Genomic DNA, 22,314 nt, shown 5'->3' with positions numbered 1-22,314 from the left:
ATATCATAATAAACCAATAGTCAATTCCCTTCTATTGTTTCATAATGTGCTTATTATTTCTCTATTAATATCATTATTTTACAGTGTCTGTACCATTTTGAATCAGATTGTGTGTATAACTTGTCAAGACCAATGTTGTGACAAAAAAGAAATTTTGAAATACGATCTATGGGCTGAGACATATAAAACATTAAATGGTTTCAATGTGGTTTATTTCATTAGGAAATTAATACTCAGTACCTTAAGAGTCCAGTTCATACTGGTTCACTGTATTTAAAAACAAATTACTGTACCTTAAATCATTACTATTATAAATTAAATGAATCATCTCTTCATCTTAAGCATTGCTAGTTTTCTTGAATATCACATAAAATGTGTATTAATTAATATAAAATTCAAATGTGTTTATTATTTACAAACACATTTTGTATTTAAATAGTTTCAATGAATTTTCACATGGAATATTTTACGGTAAAAGATGGCTTTGCACATGAATATTAGTATGACTGAAACAGAAAATTCTATTACACATATCACATTTCTTAATGCATAATTCAATATTTACAATAGTTTTTAATTGCCTTTCTGTATATTTTCCCTTGATAGTTTCCTCCTTTGCAGTTATCAAATATCACAACAGAAATGCATGTAACCACTGTATATAATTAAATGATTCTTTAATTCTTTGTGTAAGTTTGTTTACATATCTTACATTGGTAGGGTAATTTTAAATGATATTTCAGTTTACGTTCCTTTTCGTAACTGGTATACAATGGCTGAAATTGTTTGGTAAAATAAGTAAGTTGATGCTTTAACAAATTAACTTTATGATAAAGGCCATAAACAAGAGCTTTATCTCACAAAACGAAGAAAACCAATACTTGTAGTAAGTATTTTTTTGGTGTTTTAAGTGATATTTACATGCAAAACATCTGTTACACAATTAAAATAGTTTTACATCAAGAAGAATTCTCTGGTGAATGGATAGTTGTATTTATTTTTAAGTTCTCTTTTAGAGATATTACACTTTTGTGTAGGAGTTTTTGAATGTGCTTTTATCATGATCACATTCAAATAAATATGGTCCATTTTGTCAACCAAAATCACTATTTCACTCTAGGCTTTGAAGCAAAGAAATAATAGTCAAACTGCTGTCCAGCTTACTGTTGTAATATGATAATTCAAAAAAAATGTCTTTAACAAATATTCGAAGTGTATGAAAATAAATATTTGGCTTCAAAAATCATCCTTCGTCTGTCTATTTTTACCGAATTTACTGGTAAAGAATTCAATCTTTATTATATTTAACAATGTACTTTAAACTGCTTACTGGTAAACTGTTTATCAGGTGATGTCTTATAAAAGTACTTCTATACTTGAAACTTGCTTTTCACATCTCACAAAAATATTTAAGTTTGCCTCTGTGTGTTGCTCTATGATTACACAGAGAGCTGTTTGTTTTAAAAGGTCTGTTACAAATATCACAGGAATAATCATATTTTCTATGCTTTTCCATGTGAATGCTTAAAAGCTGTTGCGTTTTAAAAGTTGTTTTGCATATCTCACAACAACAATCACTTTTATCGCCATGAACAACGTTGTGTTTTAGCCAACTGTACTTTGTTTTAAAACCCTTATTACAAATATCGCATTTGAAAGGACGATCTTCACTGTGTGTTAACATATGAAGTCTCAAATAAGATTCCCATTTAAATTCCTTTTTACATATTTTACAAATATAAGATGAATGTGTTTTATGGTGCATCTCTAATCGGCTCAGTGACATAACGCGCTTACCACAAATATCACATTCAAAAGGTTTCCACTGTTCGACAGGTTCTAAAAGATATTTTGAAGATGACTGCAAATCAAATTCTCTATTATTGATTTCGATTTGAATTTCATTCTTGTGTTCCTTCTTGTGTCTTTGCAAAATAAATTCCCACAAAAACTTCTGATTGCACGTTGTGCAGTGAAATGGTTTTTTGCCAATATGGAAGAGCAGATGGGCTCGTAATACTTTGTAATTTGTGAAAGTCTGTGTACATAAATTACATGTGAACTCTTGTTTAGAAAGAGATGTGAACATTACCTTGAAGTATTTCTTTTTAATATTCCTTTGGATTTTATTGAATTTTCTAATTGAAAAACTGAACCTCTTCCTGTCAATGTTGTATTTATTTTGCTTTGCTCTTTTTGGATTATGATGAGTATCATGTTCTTCACTCTGTTCTTTCTCCTTCACTGAAAATTTAAAAAACATAATAATGAAATTACTTACATTTTAATAAATATATTAATTTGAATATTATAGTTTATGTAATATTACAATGTACGTCACTGTTTATTGCCATTCAAGCATTTTATGAAAGTTTTAAGTAAATGAAAATAACAATTTGAGCTTGACGGTGAGAGCCTGCAGGAAGAATGCCCTTGTTTGTTGACAAGTGTTGCCGATTTACCTATTTATAACAAGGTCTAGCCATTTTAATACAGTACTTTTAAATCAAGACTCAATTAATTTCATATGTCTGCTGTTGGTCAAGAATGGAATTTCCCCAATTCATATACTTTTGTTTTTTGGTCTTCATATATTCTACAGTAGATATGAGGTGTTTTCTCAATTGTACCCAATTTGCCTGTGAAAGATTGAAAATTACATTTAACCTAATAACAGGTTTAGACTGAAAGGAAAACTCAACAAATATCACTGAAACAAATCACCATATCTATATCTGCACTTCACTGCACTTCAGCAGTCAGTCACAGTCACGATGACAACATAGAGGCAGTAGGCAATCCTTTTATGTATATATTGCAAAGTGATTTCAACCTCGTGATTTGAATTCTTATTACTATATACTTCTTATTAGTTTTCATACATTAAATAGTTTTAAAATAAACAAAAGTATTATTATGTTATAAATTTCTGTCTATATCCTGTCTACTTGGATCTTGTTTATTAATAGGACTTATTATACTGGTGTACTTTCCAATTAGCAAATATTGGATAACTTAGTCACAAGTCAAAAGAAAATAAAGATATCTTGATGCTTGTTGAGAATAATTACATAATGTAAGGACATCTGTAAATAAATTTTATAATGGAATTTATATTGGTAATGATGTTCAGGACATCATGTTGTTATCTGTTTTTACTTATGTCACTTTTAACTTAGTTGAGATGGAGTATAGCTACATTTTAGAAAATGATGTAACACCATCTGTTAACATTTATTGTTAACTGATTGGCTGCAACTGATTCATAGAAAAAAGAGTTCATCCAGTTCATAAATCCAATCAGCTCTTAATTAACTTCATAATTTTCAAGCTGTTTTTTCCGCATGTTATGCATGTGCAGTGTCAAAAGTGTTCAATCACACACTGAAATTGATCTAGTGAATGACTAGCTTTAGATTGCTGAAAAATGACCTTCAGATTTGCTGAATTATTAAATGTTTTAAATAAAACTTATTATCTAAAGCAGGGGTGTCCAACCTTTTTGTTTTTCTGGGCTGAATTGGAAGAAGTCACAGAGTTTTGGGCCACAAGTATATATAATATATACTTGTGGCCCAATATACAAGTATATTTAAAAATTAACATGTCTAGATTATAATAATAAGTATTAAAACTTTATCAAGAAAAAAGGATATTTTAAAAAATTACTTCTACAGACACTTTCAATTTGTACTTAGAAGTAGATAAATTCATTTATTATAAAAGAGACTAAAGAAAATTTATTTGGGTCTCTAATTAATAAAAAGCGATGAAACACCATTTTAAAGTACATTTTTATTCAATTAATATAATTATAAATAATATGTAGCCAAAAAAAGTAGCCAAAGTGCCAAATGATATTTTTTACGTGTATATAATTCATCTCTGTAATCCAAAAATTTTTTTTTGGTAGACAGACTCACAGCAAAACTTTTAGTTAGGAACTCACTTTTATTCCTTAAAAAATGACATATGCATTTCAGGTTGGTATACTCATCTTTGACTAATAAGATTACAGCAGATAATGTTTCTAAATATATTAATAGAAGTAACCTTGATAATATAGATCCGTTAAAAAAGACAGGTATTGTATATAAAATAGAATGTAACTGTATGAATCCATGTAGTTATATAGGAGAAACTGGACGGGTATTAGATATAAGAATAAAGGAACACGAAGCAGCTATCAGGTTGAGATATAAAAATTTGCCATAGTATGAACACACGGAAAACAATAAATGTAAAAATTAATCGCAATAATATTAAAATTCTACACCATGAAAAGGATATATATAAATGTAAATTTAAAGAACACTTAGAAATTATGAAAAACCAAAATAATTTAATAAATATTTCTGATGGGATGCAAATAGATTCTAGATGGTACAAAATGATAGAGGGCGCTATATACTAATAATGAAGTTATTGCGATTGATTTAAAAGTGGTACTCTAATGTTGCTAGTTGGTTTGATTGTTCATATACTATTTATATTTTAAAGGTATGTGATGTATTGGTTATTGTATACATTTGTTAAGTTTACAGTATAGTCATAATGTATATTGGGTTTTTAGAAGTGATGTTATGAAAACACTTCAAGTGCATTTTAAATGGAAAACAAATGGTTGGTGTTTAGATGTAGTGGTAGCCCATACAAAACTTTTACTTTAAGAGTAAGTAAGTAGTAATTAATTTTGTGATATATTTGGTGTCATGTATTGGTTATTGTAGCTTTTTATTGTTTTTTGAAAAACTAGCACTGAAGAGGGGTTGGATGAGTATACCAACCTGAAATGCATATGTCATTTTTTAAGGAATAAAAGTGAGTTCCTAACTAAAAGTTTTGCTGTGAGTCCGTCTACCAAAAATTTTTGGATTACAGAGCTGAATTAAAAACATTGTAACATATAGCGGTCCAGATACAGAGATATTTTTTACGTCAAGCAAAAAAATGTAGCCACATTTGGCCCAATGTAGCCAAATCTTGCAACGTTGGAAGAAATACTAAATAAAGCTGGAGTTGTGAATCAAAGGATTATAGACCCAAGTGCGGGGAAAAAGAGGCAAAGGACAAAAGATAAAGAAGTGAAAAAGGTTGAAAAATTACGGGTCCATATTTGCTTAACAGAAGATCTATTTAACGTTTCTCACTACTACATCTTTTGTCCTTTCTCATCTTTCCCTCCTTTTCCCAAATTTGGGTCTATAATCCTTTGAGTCACAACTCCAGCTTTATTTAGTAATCCTTCCGCATTCACACATCTCCAAGTATTTGAAAATATTTTCTTTCCACTCAAAAATAAAATATGAATAAAGGTTTACGGCTTTGTGAAACTTTTTTTTGAGTTTATGCTGTTGAAATAAATAAATAATAAAAAAATAAAAACATTTGTCGGTTTTGTTTACACGTTTATTGGGCTGCATTGGAACTTGCCTTGGGCCGCATGCGGCCTGCGGGCTGGACACCCCTGATCTAAAGTAATTCATCTTGTTATTAGCCTAATCCACAAGTGTAATACTACGTTTGCACACAATCCATGACTCACTTCGATCTCGTTTTACCTACAATCTCGATTGTGACTGTTGCCAGTCGTGCGTAGTGCTGTTTAGACAGGCAGTCCGCTTGAGAAGAACCTGGCTATTACACGCAATGATAAAACTGACATAACTATGCGATAAGTCACGAACACCAACAAACAAAATGGAAGTTTTGGTTAGAAATAAATACAGTACTTTTTCTTGCCATATATCTAATTATAGACAGATGTCATCGTCTCTCCAAATACAGTATCTTTTTTATTTTGCTGTCAATAGCCCAACACGTGTTCCGCAGCCATCTTGTATTTTCTTGCGCGCGTGGGATTGTGGGATCTCTCTTATGACTGGATCTAGTTTCAAGAATGCTCTTGAGTCGATTGCGATTGAACCTCGTTTCAGTCGAGATTGAAACGGTCGAGAGAGGTCGCACCAAGACACTGACCTTGGTCACAATCTAGATCGAAATGCTCGGTGCGAACAGGGTATAAGGCTAAATGACTTCAAAAAGAGAAAAAAGTAGTTATTTATTTATTAATTAATCATTAGTAAATTTATTTAAACAAGAAACTATTGAACAACTTACTGACATAATAAAATAAACAGACAGCAAGAGAAAGAAAAATTGACAGTTATTTTCATGAAAGTTATAAACTCTTATTGAAAGTTACAAAACTTGTCCTTCTGTTTGTTTATTAACTTATGGCAATGCAACACTTGGGCAATCTGCCTAGGAGAATGCCTTCCAGGATGTCTTTTTAAGGGTAACTGGCCCCTATTCAGGCATTACAGATGTGGAGAAAACAAAAAACTCCAAGTGGCCAACCCATCCTGACAAGGTGCAAACTCACAACCAAACTCCCAATGTTCAGGGAATGAAACAGCTTGGCCAAAAATTGTCCTTCAAAACAGTAAGAAATATTACTATTTGCTATTGTGCTATTGCAATTTTTTGGTGTGAATAAAATAGTCCAGTACATTAAAAATGTATTCTGTTAACTTCCCAACATTTTATGTATGGTACATATCAATGCAGATTAGATGAGTATACCAGTTTATTAAAACAAAAAGAAATAGAAAACAATGGCAACAAATGTAACAATGCATCATGCCTATTTTTGGAATCAACTGTAACACCGAAGTGTTCATAATGCCATTATCCCTTTCGTCAGTCAGATGTACTTAATGGGAGGATATTAATGAGTTGCATTTAATAATTTTAATATACTAACATATTTTTAATCAAATTTATAAAGGTATATTAATATGATCTAGGGTTTTTCTTAAATTATTAAATTTTTAAATATCTAACATAAATCACATCTCTGGTAGTTAAATTTGACCTACACGTAATTATGTATCAAAGAAAGTCTGATATTTTAAAAAACGTTAAACAAATAAACACTTAAAGTATTGCTTACTTTCAATTTTTGTTCCATTTCTGTTAAATCTGTTCTCAGAAATGACAGATTTATTCTTCTCCATAAGCTAAACAATATATAAACAATACAAAGTAATGAATTTCAAATGGTTTGTAACATTTATAAATAATTTACTTAAAAATATCAAAAAAAGGAAATGGAATATTTATATATATATAGTAATGTTAATTCAAATAAGTATATAGATTTTTATCACTTTTTGTTATTAATGTACACAAGTTTAATGTTTAACTAATTAATTAATAATGACTTTCCATTATATATATCCCTTTGGGATTAAATGTACTCTGTCAAATATAATTGGTAACTAATTATCTTTCATAAATTTTGTATAAATTATTAATGCTTTCCAAAATATTAACTATTTTGCCACTTATATAAATATAAGAGCAAGTGGCTAGACAGTAAGGACAACAGGTTTCATAATCATCCTGGAATCTCAAACTTTAGTGATATCAATAGGATATGCGAGATTACATCCCAAATCACCTGGCTGCTCCATTGTGAGCAATACCAAACTCAAAATGGGGCAGCCTGTTATGTCCACCAACTTGAACCCAATGATCCCTTTACTCCCGTTTTCACCAACATGGGTTATTTTGAGAGTTGATGTACTCAAGTTATATATCAACCCCGGGTAGTATAAGAATTATTCAGTTTTGTATTCACCAATCTAGTTTTTTAATTCAAAGGTTGTTTACTCATTATATGACTGGAGTTGAGAGTTGTTAATTTGTTGGTATCCAACAGATACAGTGATTGGTTCCAATAAATCACATGATATAGTGGAAAATTAGTGCAAGAAGTCAAACGTGTCCGAAAGTATTTTAGCACATTTGAAAAAGAGCTTCTATTGGAATCAACTGAAAAATACATCAACATTATAGAAAATAAAGAAATAAATGCTGTCGCAGTTAAAGAAAACCAAACATTTATTATTACTGATAATCATGTTTATTTTTAATTTGGCAGTGATCTGCAATTTAGTAGAGTATAGACACCCACAATTGCCATAGATAATCAGGCTATAATTTGGAAATATTAATTATGAATAACAAATAAATTTGGCATTAGAAGGAGGCGTTAGGCACCATCTCTTATTAAATTTAATAATTATAATATCTAATTAATTAATTTAAAATAAACTAGAAGGAAAGAATTGGCCTGAAGCAGGACTGAAACCAGCAACTCCTGCTTACCATGCAGATGCATTGCCAGTTACAATACCCGGACCTTCGGTCCGATCTCTTCCAGTATATACAAGCCTAATGTATAACAATTGGTGATTAATACGTACCAACTGGGGACACATATGTGCCCTCAGCCAGAAACATCCACTCAAGGCATTAAATGACGAGTATATCTGCAGACTCGTTATAGTTATATATATAGTTATACATACAGTGAAACCTGTGTAAAAATAGAACAAAAATTTTCTATCGTGTGATTCCGGTTTACAAAGGTTTTACTGTTTATAAATATTTCTCGTGATCTCAATCCAACAACTTATAATTCAAACTCCTATATGAGACTATACATTGACTGTAAATAGTCTCAGGAGTTTGAGTTGGATTGTAAACAAGTTGGATTAAGATCAAAACCTTGATCTCTATATCTGAATTCATCTCTATAATTTATTCCAATTACTCTATTATTAATTGTTATTGTTTTATAGGTAATGCTTAATTTAATAGTGTCTCAGGTGTTAAACTTAGAACAGACAAACAGGTAATTGGAAATTATAAAAACTTAAAAAGAAAAAATTCAGCAATGAGTTGCACAAGTTTTCCCAAAAAACATTTAAAATTGTCTTGTGCCATCTGTTCTTTAATTCAGAAACATTTTTTTATATTATTAATTATTATAAAATAGCAAAAAGCTTAATTTTGAAAGTAGAGATGAGGTTTATAAAAATTTTAAATTAAAAATGAAAAGTAAAATCTTCATTAAGTCAGTCCCTAATGGAGTAAGAAACAATCCCCTTCACCTATAACCATTAAAATTTAATACACAAACTTTCCTGCAATATTACACAAATTCTTGACAAAAAGCACAGGAAACTTCAAAATGAGTGAATAAAATCATACCCCCTACACACATTAACATCCATACACAAAAAAAAAACCCCAATCTTTTTGCATTTCTTGATGTTCCCGGTTCAATTTTGAACCCAGGTTGAGGTCCCGGGTTCAAAATGTAAAAATTTTGGAATCATTTTTTCACCGATCACCATACTTTCCTCTGTTAATATATAACAGTAGGAAGAGTAAAAGAAAAGAAAAAATAAAATAGAAGTGTATAAACCTGGAAGAGAAATTCCAGATACACATCAGGTTGGGCAGAGAATGTTATCTATAATAATAATAATAATAACTAGACCATTATAAAATGAATATGATAATGATTCCCAATAGGAAAACAGTCAAGTAAATGAAATGGTAAATGTATAAAATAAATCTGTGGTAAAATAAAAATTATTTCTAAATAAGAATATCTGTAATAAATGAAGAAGCAGATAGTTTCTGAAGTAAGAATTAACATTCAGTTATTTATTTTATTATGTTTTAGTTATTTAACATCCACATTTATCCAAACTGTCGCTGGTGTGAAACGACAGAAAAGAGAAATGAAAGCAAAGTATTTTATCTTTGTGAAAACATAGTATTTTTGTATTTATTAAATGTAAATACCATTGGCCATGCTTTTTACTATTTTTACTTACATGTTTTAGTACATTTCAGAGGCAATTAAGAATTTGTAAATGCTATTTGTTTAATATATAAATAGAATTAATAGTATATATATTAAACTTAAACTTTAGTAACTATGAGTGATAAAAAAGCAATTTTCATATTTTTAAACTATAACAAATACTGTAAAATGAATTACCAAAAATTAATTTTGTGTATTATGTTTCCAGGTATATGGTGGGTCTCAAAAATAACAGAAGTACAATCTTCAGAAGCTAAATCTGTGTTACTTATGGTTATATCAAATATACTTTGTGCCCTTATATATCCATTATCACTATTAACAATAATTTATTTCCTACTTCAACACAAGAGTTTCTTGAGTAACAAAAATGTCTTTTATTTCAACAAAATATGTATTAATTCAAACAACAAAATTTGATTTCAAAAGTTTTAATATTGTTATACCCAATATTTTACTTATAACATATTGATTTGGCTAACTCTTTAGCAAAATCTGTGGCCATCAAAAGGACCTTTTTGTTTAATAATAATCTGTTTGTGATTATGCAAACCTTTCAGAAGTTACGTGCTAAAGAAATTCTGCTTCAAATAGCACACAGATGACGATTATTTGTATGGTACCATCATGGAAACTCCGTGGCCATCTGACTGTTATATTTCTGATACTAATTTGTTATTTGAAAAGGTCTAAACATTAATAGAAAAATATCCTTTTCTATTTTTAATGATTCAGCAGTTTCTCCTCCTGGTGAGTGAATTGAAATAAGAGTACAGTCAATGGCTCTGTGGACACATGGAAATCACTCAAATAAAAAAAATCTTGAGTTATCTGAAAATAGAAATATATATTTGATAGATGTATTATTTTTATATTGTATTTACAGTTTATATTTTGAATAAAGATTTAATTAAATGAATAAAAGACTATATATTATTTTAAGTAATGATTCTAATACAAAAATATCTAAAAAATAAAAATAAAACTTATTTAATTACTAAACAACAACATTTTTTGTTATAAAATTGAAAGATAAAAGATTATTTGCATTACTTACTTGTTTTCTTTCAGATTCTCTTTTTGGCAATTAAAATGTTATCTGTTGAGAGTTGAGCAATGTAAAAACTCACTCTATTAGTTGCTCTACAAGCAGATGATTTGCTTAAATTATCTTAATCACTTATGACTAACTCAAAAGTTCCCATTGCATAAAAACATACAGCAGTATTCTATCAGCAACATCACATAATTTCTTGTTATGGAAAGCAAACTATGATCAATTTGGTCTAATTAATCTCTCACATTCAATCCAATTTTTCCAAATCATTTCCACTTGAGGAATTAATCCACTGACTTCTTTGTTTCATACAATTATATATCTTGATACTTTATATTTTCTAACAGCTCACTTTTGTCTTTAACAAATGTTGTGAATTTTTGTAAAACAGGTTCTTTTGTGCATATGTCAAATCCAAAGTTTATCATCTATTTGCTGATTTTCTGAAGATAGAGTTATTAGTGTTTGACTCCAGATTTATCCTTAATTCTTACTGTAATTCAAGTTAGTGAATATGAGTGCGTTTTTCCAAAGTCATTGTGAAGCAGAAAGAAGCAAATTACGTACAGAGCAGAAAACACACAAGTTGTAATGAAAGTGTTATGTTTTTTGTATGAGACTTTATTAATCTATACTTTGGGGTGGGCATTCCATGCTTTTCATTTTGATCAAATATATAAATAAGCAAATAAGTAGGAATAAAAGGATGTGCATATACAAGTATATCAGGAGAAATATCTTGTATATGCACATCCTTTTTTTTCCTATTTATTATAATAACCATATAAACAAATAACCATAAGTAAATAACCACAGTTCAGAAGATGAACACATAAGAATAGTATGTGGAAAAGTCTATGCAAACATAGGGTAATTTATTAATATTAACATACTTATTATCTTGTATGTAAGGGAGCAGCAATGGTTGCAATTATGGTCTATTGCATCTGATTACAATTCATGATAGGTTGGAGTGATGATTAAAGGAGGTTCTTGAAGTAACTATTCTCGGCATCAATAAATCTTCCAATACATCTTAGTAAAGTGGTAGTGGTAGTAGTATGTGTACTTTTTTGAAAGATGTCCCTACCCTCCTTGATAACTGCTGCTGCATTTATTATCAGAACAATAAATTAATCAAAAGACTCTAACTTCTTTCAATATACCTCATCCTACATGAAGTCCCATACACAACTTGACATGTTCTGCAGAACAAGATCTGTAGAAAGAATCTATACATCTATTGACATTTGTATATTTTTCAGAAACCATTCATCTCTCAACACATTTATTTTTGTCAAGATACATCTTACATATATACAGGTGAGTGCAAAAGTAGGTACACAGCTGTTCTTATGGAAAAAACATAGAATAAACATTCATTTCTATGCATGAAGTAAATTATAAATAAGAAATACAAAAGAACAAAAGATAAAAATACCTACCTTTTGCACTTCCCTGTAAATGAAACTTTGACAACGGCAGTTTAATACAGAATACATTTAAATTTAAAATATAATTTTACATAATTGTTAAATTTAACTATTTTTTAATAACTCATACAAAATAATAAGAAAGTTTTACTTATAAGATATTTCAAATTTTGTATTATTTACCTTCAAGTGTTCATATTCATCTGGAAGGTCAACTACTTCTTTGCAATCTTCAGACTTTACCTTAATATTTAATCTTTTTAAAACAACTCGACATTCTGATTTAACACCATAATTCTTCTTTATTTCTTCTTTCCTGCAATCTATATTGCAATTTATGAAATTGTGTTGCTTAAGAAAATTGTAAAGAACTAATTGAAATAATTTAATAAAATTACTTTTATTTTTAATAATTTAACAGAAAATTTCTTAATCTTAAAATACAGTAAATGTTTTTATTATATAATTCATTTGTAACTACAAACCAAAACAGAGCCATATGCCACTGAATAATTATGATTTATAGCCAAATGGAAGACTAAGGCAGTTAACACATCAGTCTACTACTCTGAACATTGAATCCAGATGGTCAAAAAACCCTCAAGAACTTTTTGGACCAAATTTGTCAGGCCCCATCTCTGACCATCTATTTCTTCCATTGTGGTGTTGATCAGGTCCACAATGAACTTGAAATAAATATTCTCTTGATACCCAGAGAGCAGAATGAGTCCAGAAAAATTCATAATCAATGATACCAAATCTTAACATCTTAACTTTAAAAAAAACATCAGAGGAGAATCTTTAATAGGAAACAGCACAACTGATAGAGAATAAAATTTTAAATATCTTACTCTTGTTAATGTTAAAGAGCAATTATCATAAAAATCAAACTACATAAATAGTGACAAACAATACAAACAATTTATATCATCAATACATGCTTACAAAAGTATAAATGTTTATAAAAATACTTATAACACAAAATATTTTTCAATGGAAATTTAATAAGTAAATTATTGTGTACAGGAATTATTCCCACTCATATTTGCTTTTATTATAACTAATATAAATTTGGAAGGCAATAATTATAATAAAGAAATTTTTTCACAAAGTTTAAGTGATTCTTTTATTAATTAAGTTACAGTAAATATTTGACAAAATTTTTTTACTTTCCATGCCAGAATTTGTTCAGAATTTGTAAAAACAAAATATCAAAGTAGTATTCTTTTCAATAATAAACATATAATACATATATGAGTATACATATCTATGGAGTCAGTGTCAGTGTAGAGTTGGAGACAAATTTATTGCTGTTTTTTATATTATACTTTATACCAGAGCTCGGCAACCTTTCAGCAGTGTTGTGCCAAATGTAAGTTATAGTGTTATTCCGAATGCTGACATGATTCTACCAAGTTTATTATATATGTTATCAAAATTAGTCTGGTTATTAGACTTCAAAAATGTATAATTTTGAAGTTAAATTGCTAATTGAATTATGTTCTTACACATGAAGCACTTGCATAACATGTAGATGACAACATGAAACGTAAATGCATGCACTGTAATAGAATACAAACAAGACATTAATTTTTAATATACTATGGCCTTCGCTGAACTATGACTTCCACTTAAATGTGTAATCAATAATTAAAGTATGATTTTTACTACATTTATATTCAATCAGAGTGCCACTGAAAATCATCCGGAGTGCCATAAGTTGCTGAACCCTGCTTTATACTATACTTCTTATATACTTCTCTTTCAAAACAAAACAGATTATTAAATAAGCAAAACTCAAGGCCTTAAAACATTGATATGCAATCTAAACAGTCATAGATGAATGACATACTGTTTTCTGATAATCACAAAAATATAACAATAAACACAATAAAACAAATGCAAATAGATCCCTCACCACTTGTATGTTCAATTCTATCAAATTTCATTTTATAAAGGCATTTATTAATATGGGATTCTCACTGTTCTGAGGGTACGTTCGTAAAGTCAAACGAGTTAAACGCGTTAGTAACGAATCGTTCAAATAGTAGTAGTCTCACTCAGTGCGCATGCTCTGCGGTGATGACGTTTCGAACAAAACTCTAACGAAGTTCACGAAGGAAAGAGTTAGTTTACTTCATTAAGAAAATGGTGCCCAACGATATCGATGTTTCTAAATCTACTCGAGTGTTTAAATTGCGAATTGAAAGATGAAATGATTGGAGTAACTGTCCACCCGAAGCAATCTAAGAAAAATATTTCGGATAAGGCTGTACTAGCAACATTTGTATCTTCGATTTTAGAAATAGCCATTTAGTTCTAAACGAATCGTTCGAAAATTCTAACGAAATAAGAATAACGATGACATCATTCTCGTTTAACTCGTTCGACTTTACGAACATACCCTGAGTAGTGGTAAACTGAATTGACAGCCTTAACTGTACAAGATAAAATAATACTGATAATGTAAATGTGTTTACTATCCATATCTATTACATATAAAATTTTTTTTATCAAATGTTACCAACTTTCTATTTATATAAATATGGATTTATCTATATTTATGTTTTACCTATTATTCTAACCACTAGAAATGTATTTTTCTAATATTAAAAATATTAATCATCTTACCTACTGAATTATCATCACCAAAATTATTTCTAATACTGGAAGAACTCTGTGTTATCTGTTGAAATTCACTCTCCATACTTATTTAACTGAAATGATAGAAAAATTATATTTTATTATTAAAAGTGAAATTTTATACAATTGCAATCCTATTAATTACTTACGAAAAATCCTGAAGAGAGAAAAGCAATCGACATTAGACAGATTCTTTAACCCTTTCAAACATGGCTAATAAAAATGCAAGACTGTGTATGTATGTATTTTTATTATTACATATAAATAAACATAGTAAAAAAGTATACATTTTTTTTTTTTTTGGGGTCTCCAGAACAAATTAATTAAATTCCCATTAAAACCTATGGTAAATCAATAATCGGTTAACGAACAATTCAGATAGCGAACAAAGTCTTGGAATGGATTATGTTCGTTAACCGATCACCCACTGTACAGACTTTGGCATAAATTTTGTGTCAGGCCTCGATTATCCCCATGCATATTTTCAAATTTTGACAAATTAAACTTCCCTGACATGTATTCTATTTAACTATGTCGAAGTCAACGAAACTTCCAAAATCAACTTATTTCCAGTTTCTGCACTATGGAGATTTTAATTAAAAAATACAGTACTGTACTTCCACCCTGCAGGCCCACATTTGCAGCAAAACTTGGTTATGCACATTAATTTCTGGGTGACCAATGTTGCCAGATTTAACTTTGTGTTTTGGATTTAAAATAAATAATGCTTTTAACTGCAGTAATCAATAGTGAAAGAGTTATGTTTATATTTTTAATATTTTTCATTCAAGTTGGATAATCTTGCTTCTGTACAACTCTCTCACTTATATGACTTTTATCATTAGTCTCTTTAGAGACATATAACTGAGAGGTTACTGTATAAATAAATAATTCAGCCATTAGTGCAATAATTTTGTAAAAGTGAACTCAAAGTTCCAAACATAAAATAATAATTGTTATTTACAAATTCTTCTTTTAGTTTTATTTCTGTAAGAATTAATCTTCAATTCTCAGTTGAAAATTATTTGTAATTATGTTGATTGATACAAAACTTGTAGCAGCTTCATAAAAATGTCTTTGCTTTATTAGTGCTACATAAAATAAATCTTTATAACTGACAAATAAATGTGTAATAGTTTACTCTGACAATGGGCATGTCCTTTCCAGATAAATTATTCTATGCCTATAATAGTGGTTGGTTTCTTTCACAGTTATATTTTCTATTATTATTAATATCTAAAGTTCAAGATGCAATATTTTGCATAGAATTTATCAATTTATTCAAAGTGGCCATGAATTCTGCATAATGCTTACATTCATAAAGTGTTAATTGATTGTTTTCATAAGTAGACCTATTCCAATGGGATAATCCTCTGGATTTAATCTTTTGTTACATTTATAGCACTCCACCATTTTCTTTGTTTCTAATTGCTGTTTATAAGAAAACAGATATTATAACAAATCAAGCGTTAGGGTCATTGAATGATAGAACTAACTTCTTAAAAGATCACAATTTAAATATGCAAGCTTATTAATAAATATAATTATTAAATAATTAGTATTACAAATAAAATCATATACTGTATCTGCTGCAAATGATAACTGATTATTACTCTAAATAAAATGGAATGAAAATAACGGCAGTAATTTAACTGAATAAAAGAATTATGTTAATATTTTATAAATGATGATGATAAATGGAGAAAATATGTAAATACTACATACAAACATTTTAAAGTTATATGAACAAACAATCTTGTCAACAACTGATGCTTTGTTTAGAAGTAATTTTACAAAAATATTTTATCAAATAACTATTTTAATAAGAATATTTACCTGTTATAAAATGGAGCATATTTTATTAGCAGATAAAGCATTCCAGTTTTTACTAGATCCTTTCTTTAATGCAAGCTACTTAATCAGTTTCAATCTTTACAGAAAAATAAAAATATTTGTATCATGAAAAGCTTATTTCTTCCCAAATTCATTAAACCTACTTAAATGTTATTGTAGAATTAGAATTAGCACATAACATATTTTGGATGCTACCTAAAGGATGATGTAATTTCTACTGGTATGTTTCTAGATGTGTTTTCTGATCTATGGCAATCCAAGTATTTGAAACATTGCAGTCTATACCAAATACTGCATTGTGCTCTGAATACCAAATATAATTTTGATTGTATAATGTCATCAGAGACATTTAATAATATAATCTTTGGATTCTTGCTCCTGAGTATTTAATACTAAACTTATCCATAAATGTAGTGACTGTCTACAGCAGCCATCATTTTCTTGCTGTCACCTCAATTGTGTTGCACTCCACTACTCTTAACAGGTTTAAGAGAGCTTACTGAAGTCCCTAAATTATTTGGTTTATGTCAGCCTAATGTCAGCCTGAATAGTAGTAATATCTTTAGTGAAATATATAAGGATTGCATGTGAGCCAGGAGAAGACAACTGTTTCTGACAGTTTCCTGTATTATCTTTGTGTTTGTCATGTTAGTCTTCAGTATTTACAAATATGTAAAACTAGGAGGTGGAAGAAATGAAGGAATATTTTTTATAGTGTCTATTACTACTATTATCTTATCATCAATAATGTTACCTTATAATAACTGATAACCCAATCTTTCATTTGTGAGACACTGCATCACTAATTAATGCAATCTGGCAGATCTGAAAGATTGTTAACAGCATCTCCTGTTTTAGTATGGTTATCATTGCAGATAATCAAACTACCAATCTCTGGACAATTAATGATATCTACAATTTCCCCCATTTTTTGTGTGGACTTTGCACTAATATAAAATAAATACTTGAAAGTAGAAAGAAGACACTAATAAAATATCAAAAACGAACCAGAAAGAACAACTCATAAGCAGAAGGGTGCTGAATATGTCAAAACAATGAACCAAAACTTACAGATACTTAAATAATACTTAATTAATAGCTACAAAAAAACACAAGCAGAAAAACAGAAAGGATAACCCTACCAGAGCATACAGTCAATATGATCATCATCATTTAAACATGGTCTAAGGTTCAAGTTTAGGAAAGAGTGTCTACTGTCTTTTAATTAATTTGAGAGTAATTAGAACAAATGTGACAAATAGTGATAGTTTCAGGTCGATTCTGGATGAGATGGGCACATTATACCAGTTTAAAAATTTCCAAAATAGTATAAATACATTTTGTTAAATCTGTTTATTAAATGACTTCTATGTATTTATACTATATACTACATGTGTATATAGTGTATAAGATAATGGCATCAATGACTGACTGTTTAATGCTGTTTTGGACTTTGATCTTTTAATTATGTTGTGTAATAGCAGAAAAAGCAAAATTTATATATAAAAATAGTTTGTTCCATACTTATCATAAAATAATATTTAATTAATCAAAGGCTATACTACAATCACCCTGTACTACCAGCATGATCGTTTATGGTGGTCGACAACTGAATTTTCCTTTATTGAAAACCTCAGAAATATGGCAAGCTCAATAATGAGCATTTTGTAGAAAACATGCAACCGAAACGTAGACTCCACGTTGTCTTCTAAAGACCCAACAATGCATCACTATGTGATCAACTACAAGAATGCTAATCTTTCCCATTACCACAAGTGAGGTAACCTGTTATTCTTATATGTCATTGAGAAAGGGGTCATCTTATGATGCTTCCTGTGAAGATGGCTTGTCTAAACCATGGACTAATTATGCACAAATCTCAGCTTATATGGTTGACTACTGGAAGCAGTCAACAATAGTCACCCTGCCTTACTTTATATATATTAGATGAATAGTGAATATTAATATTCATCTAATTACTCCTAAGTAATTAAGAAAACAGAAGATACCATTTCTTTAACTCTAACTAAAACTAAACTAAACTAAAAGCCTAATTAATTAAACGCTACTTTAATATAACTTACACGACAAACTAACCAAGAGAGCACAAAAAATAATAAAATTCGTACAAAATTAATCCCGAGCAAAACAAAAACGCAAAAAAAGAGCACTTGCAGACCGTCTCTTCAACCACGTGTCTGGGACCAGCACGTGATTTTTCGCAGACACGTGGTTCAAGAACCAAGTGTCAAGTTAGCACAAACTTTACCGAGGCAAACATGGGCATTGGAAAAAAATTTTCCAAGGGTGCAATGCTTGGAGAAAAAACAATTACATCGATAAATATTTACTTAATTACTTACCAATATAATAGATATATCGTTAGATCAAAAATAAATTAAAAATAAAAAAAAACTTACTCGGATTTCAGGCCAATTGAAGCAGAACACGCAAAGNAAGAAAGAATAGAAAATGTCTTATTTACAGAAGAAAAAATTTTGTTTGATTCCTCCATTTCTTTTTTTTTCTTTTTTTTTTTGTTTTTCCTTTCTTGCTCATGTGTAATTCGTTACTGAATAAAATATATTTCATGGCAAGCAATATCTCGTATTAATTTATAATACATGAATATCATCTACATAATATTTTATTGCTTACTTTCTTTGGTCTATTATTTAATGATGAAATCAGGTGAGAATCATGAATTTTTATATTTTCATCACTATTTTGAGCATTGAGAAATGTTTATATTACAAAAAACAAAGCAAAAATAAATTAAAAATAAAAAAAAACTTACTCGGATTTCAGGCCAATTGAAGCAGAACACGCGAAGATCGTCGCCATATTGAAAAACTTAGCGCGCCCTCTACGAATCGCATCCTAAAATAATATTTTAAATTTTTTATTTCTACATTAAAAAGTTCTTTATTTAAAACTGAAAACATAATTTTCATAAAATAAATTAATTTAAAAATTAGAATTAGTAATAGTTATAACAGTAGCCTACGATAGATTATAAATAGGCTAAGAAATTATACGAGTTAAGGTGTCTTAGATCTAAGGCAGACTACAGTTGATAAACTTGTTTAAACTAATGCTTAATGAGTTTCTTCTGAATTACTTTGAATATGTCCAATATATGACAAGAATTCATTAATTAACCAATCCAGTCATTAATTTCGGAAACATCTTTTTATCATCAGTTGAAGGGGTCAGCGCAACAATGGTTTAAATATCCTTATTCAGATTTAGAGTCAAGTAATTATGTAAACCATATTAAACGGCAAAAGAGGAAGATATGACTTAAATGATCTAAAAAAATATTAGCTTCATCCGAAAATACAGTCGACCCCCCCTATAACACTGTTGATTATTCCGTTTTATATGAATTCCATGTTGCACGAGTCACTTAGATTTTAGAAATACGTGTGCCGGTCACAGCCCGGCACACATATTTGTAAAATCTAAGTGACTCGTACAACATGGAATTTATATAAAACGGAATAATCAACAGTGTTATAGGGGGGGTCAACTTGTATTCTAAATCATGATTAATAAATTCAAATAATGTTGACCTTTTAAAATATGTATCCATCATTCAACATTCAGTCTTATTTCTCAAAAAGCACTAAGAAAAGCCAGACAGCCTTAAATAGATGAAGATTTCTTTGACATTTCTGATTATGTAAGTACTGTACAGTACCTGTATAACGTAGTTTTCTTGTTAACAATAGAATTAAATTTAATGTTGGTTATCTAGGTAAATAGATAACAACAGGCATTCATTGAAAAATATTTCAAATGAAATAACCTGATTTCAGTGCAACCCGAAAGTTCGTATATAGTTTATGGGGAGAAAGGTGCTTTTACCCAAAGCTTTTCATGTCTGCTTTCAGCTTTTATGTATCTACTTCTAGAAATTAAAGAAAGGCACACAAATAGAGGGACGCCAGAGGGAATTTATATGTTTATACTTAAACTAGCTGTTACCCGCGACTTCGCACGCGCGGATTTTGCAAGCAAACCCCATTTATATTTAGTATTTTAACAAACATAGTACAGTGGGTGATCGGTTAACGAACATAATCCGTTCCAAGACTTTGTTCGCTATTCGAATTGTTCGTTAACCGATTATCGATTTACCATAGGTTTCTATGGAAATTTGATTAATTGGTTCTGGAGACCCCAAAATAAAAAAATATATACTTTCTTACTACCTTTATTTATATGTATTGATGATAATAAAAATACATACATACATAGTCTTGCGTTTTTATTAGTCGTGTTTTTTTTCTGTTTGAAAGGGTTAAAAAATCTGTCTAATGTCGATTGCTTTTCTCTCTTCTTCAGGTATTTTCGTAAGTAATTAATATCATTGCAATTGCAGAAATCCCCAAGCCTTAACCTGGTTTGGATGCCATTCTAAAACCGTTGTTCTGACATCCTCCCACTTCTTCAAAGGATCTTTAATATAAGATATCGGCATTAATCCTCTTTTTCAGAAGAAAACATATCTCGCCGAGTTTCTTGGTGTTCTTCATTCAAGAGTTCTTGGCGTTCTTCTGTCTTCAGATCCATTTCGTGTTCCATTATGAACTGTTCGATATTCTTTATTTCTCAGATGTGATTTTTGTTACTCCTTTAGCTGCTTGAGTCTTCTTGATTATACAGTATGTTTCTTAAATAAGATTGAACTTCAGCCTACTGTAGACCTGTTTACGCCATACTGCCCAGCAACATTAGGCATCTTCTGCCCACTCTCTACCTTTGCTATTATACTCTCACCTTTCGAAAAGAAAAACAGACGCAAAACTTAACGAGTGCCTACCCGACAGTCTCACGAATACATAAAATAATTGTTTTGTCAGAAAAATAAAAGGCTGAAATTACAAGGAAGAGTTTCAAAGTTCGGAGGAATAATATCCGATCGGTATATATCGGCTTGAGCGTCGATGTCGACGTCTCCCACACTTCGAAAAGTTTCGAATTGTTGCCCGAAGACAAGGGAAGACCAATCGGTATTCATTAATTTACGTCGCTTCTTCTTGTGTTTGTTCTGTGGGGTGTTTGTTATCCGATCATGTGTTCGTTGTCCGAACATAAAAATCTTTCGCGAAAGTGTTCGTTATCCGATTTGTTCGTTATGCGATCTGTTCGTTAACCGATCACCCACTGTAATTGTTATATAACACCTACCGCTGAGAATGATGAGAATTGCTGGGAATCAAACGATCAATTTTCTGGAACATTTACAATCGTTCTATAATCGAATACAATATGCAATAACAAATTCGAATTTAAAACGGTTAAAAAATCGAAATTTATATAAAAAATATTTATAACAATGCCTGAAATGTCATCAATTTAATACACCTAAGTACTCAGTGAAGACTAAAAGTACTTAAAAACAAAAAATCGCATCTAAAATAGTACAGTAGAAGCCGTTCTTCGGGTTATGCCTTAATGTTCTCCCTCTCCCCCCACTGAGGAATTTCGAAAAACCCCTTCTTAGTGTGCGTTTTCATGACGTACCCTAGCTGTGTACAAAATTTCGCCTCTTTAGGTTCAGCTTTTTGATCTTTACAAAATTTCGCCTCTTAGGTTCAGCTTTCTTTTTATCTGAAAATAAAAACAAAATC

The 22,314-nt window shown here is 29.7% G+C and overlaps 1 protein-coding gene across 6 annotated transcripts; it reads right to left on the bottom strand.

Annotated features, from left to right (window-relative positions):
• Positions 1-68: 68 nt before the first annotated feature.
• LOC111629850 (gastrula zinc finger protein XlCGF46.1-like) lies at positions 69-21,906 on the bottom strand. 6 transcript variants are annotated; one of them, XM_023373760.1, is made up of 7 exons: positions 18,760-18,995; positions 16,658-16,751; positions 14,971-14,978; positions 14,810-14,895; positions 12,362-12,501; positions 6,956-7,022; positions 69-2,244 (listed from the first exon to the last, which is right to left on the bottom strand). In XM_023373760.1, the coding sequence occupies exons 4-7, from the start codon at positions 14,883-14,885 to the stop codon at positions 1,391-1,393; spliced, it is 1,137 nt and encodes a 378-aa protein (XP_023229528.1). In that variant the 5' UTR covers positions 14,886-14,895; positions 14,971-14,978; positions 16,658-16,751; positions 18,760-18,995; the 3' UTR covers positions 69-1,390. The 6 variants fall into 6 exon arrangements, with proteins under 6 accessions (XP_023229528.1, XP_023229527.1, XP_023229526.1 ...); XM_023373759.1 differs by lacking the exons at positions 14,971-14,978; positions 18,760-18,995 and adding an exon at positions 19,473-19,505; XM_023373758.1 differs by lacking the exon at positions 14,971-14,978.
• Between the last annotated feature and the right edge of the window lie 408 nt (positions 21,907-22,314).

This window comes from Centruroides sculpturatus, unplaced genomic scaffold, assembly GCF_000671375.1.
Source record: "Centruroides sculpturatus isolate CEXI.00-Female unplaced genomic scaffold, Cexi_2.0 scaffold588, whole genome shotgun sequence".
Lineage (NCBI taxonomy): Eukaryota > Metazoa > Arthropoda > Arachnida > Scorpiones > Buthidae > Centruroides > Centruroides sculpturatus.
The sequence above is the reverse complement of the archived record's forward strand: the minus strand, read 5'-3'. Positions and strand labels throughout refer to the sequence as shown.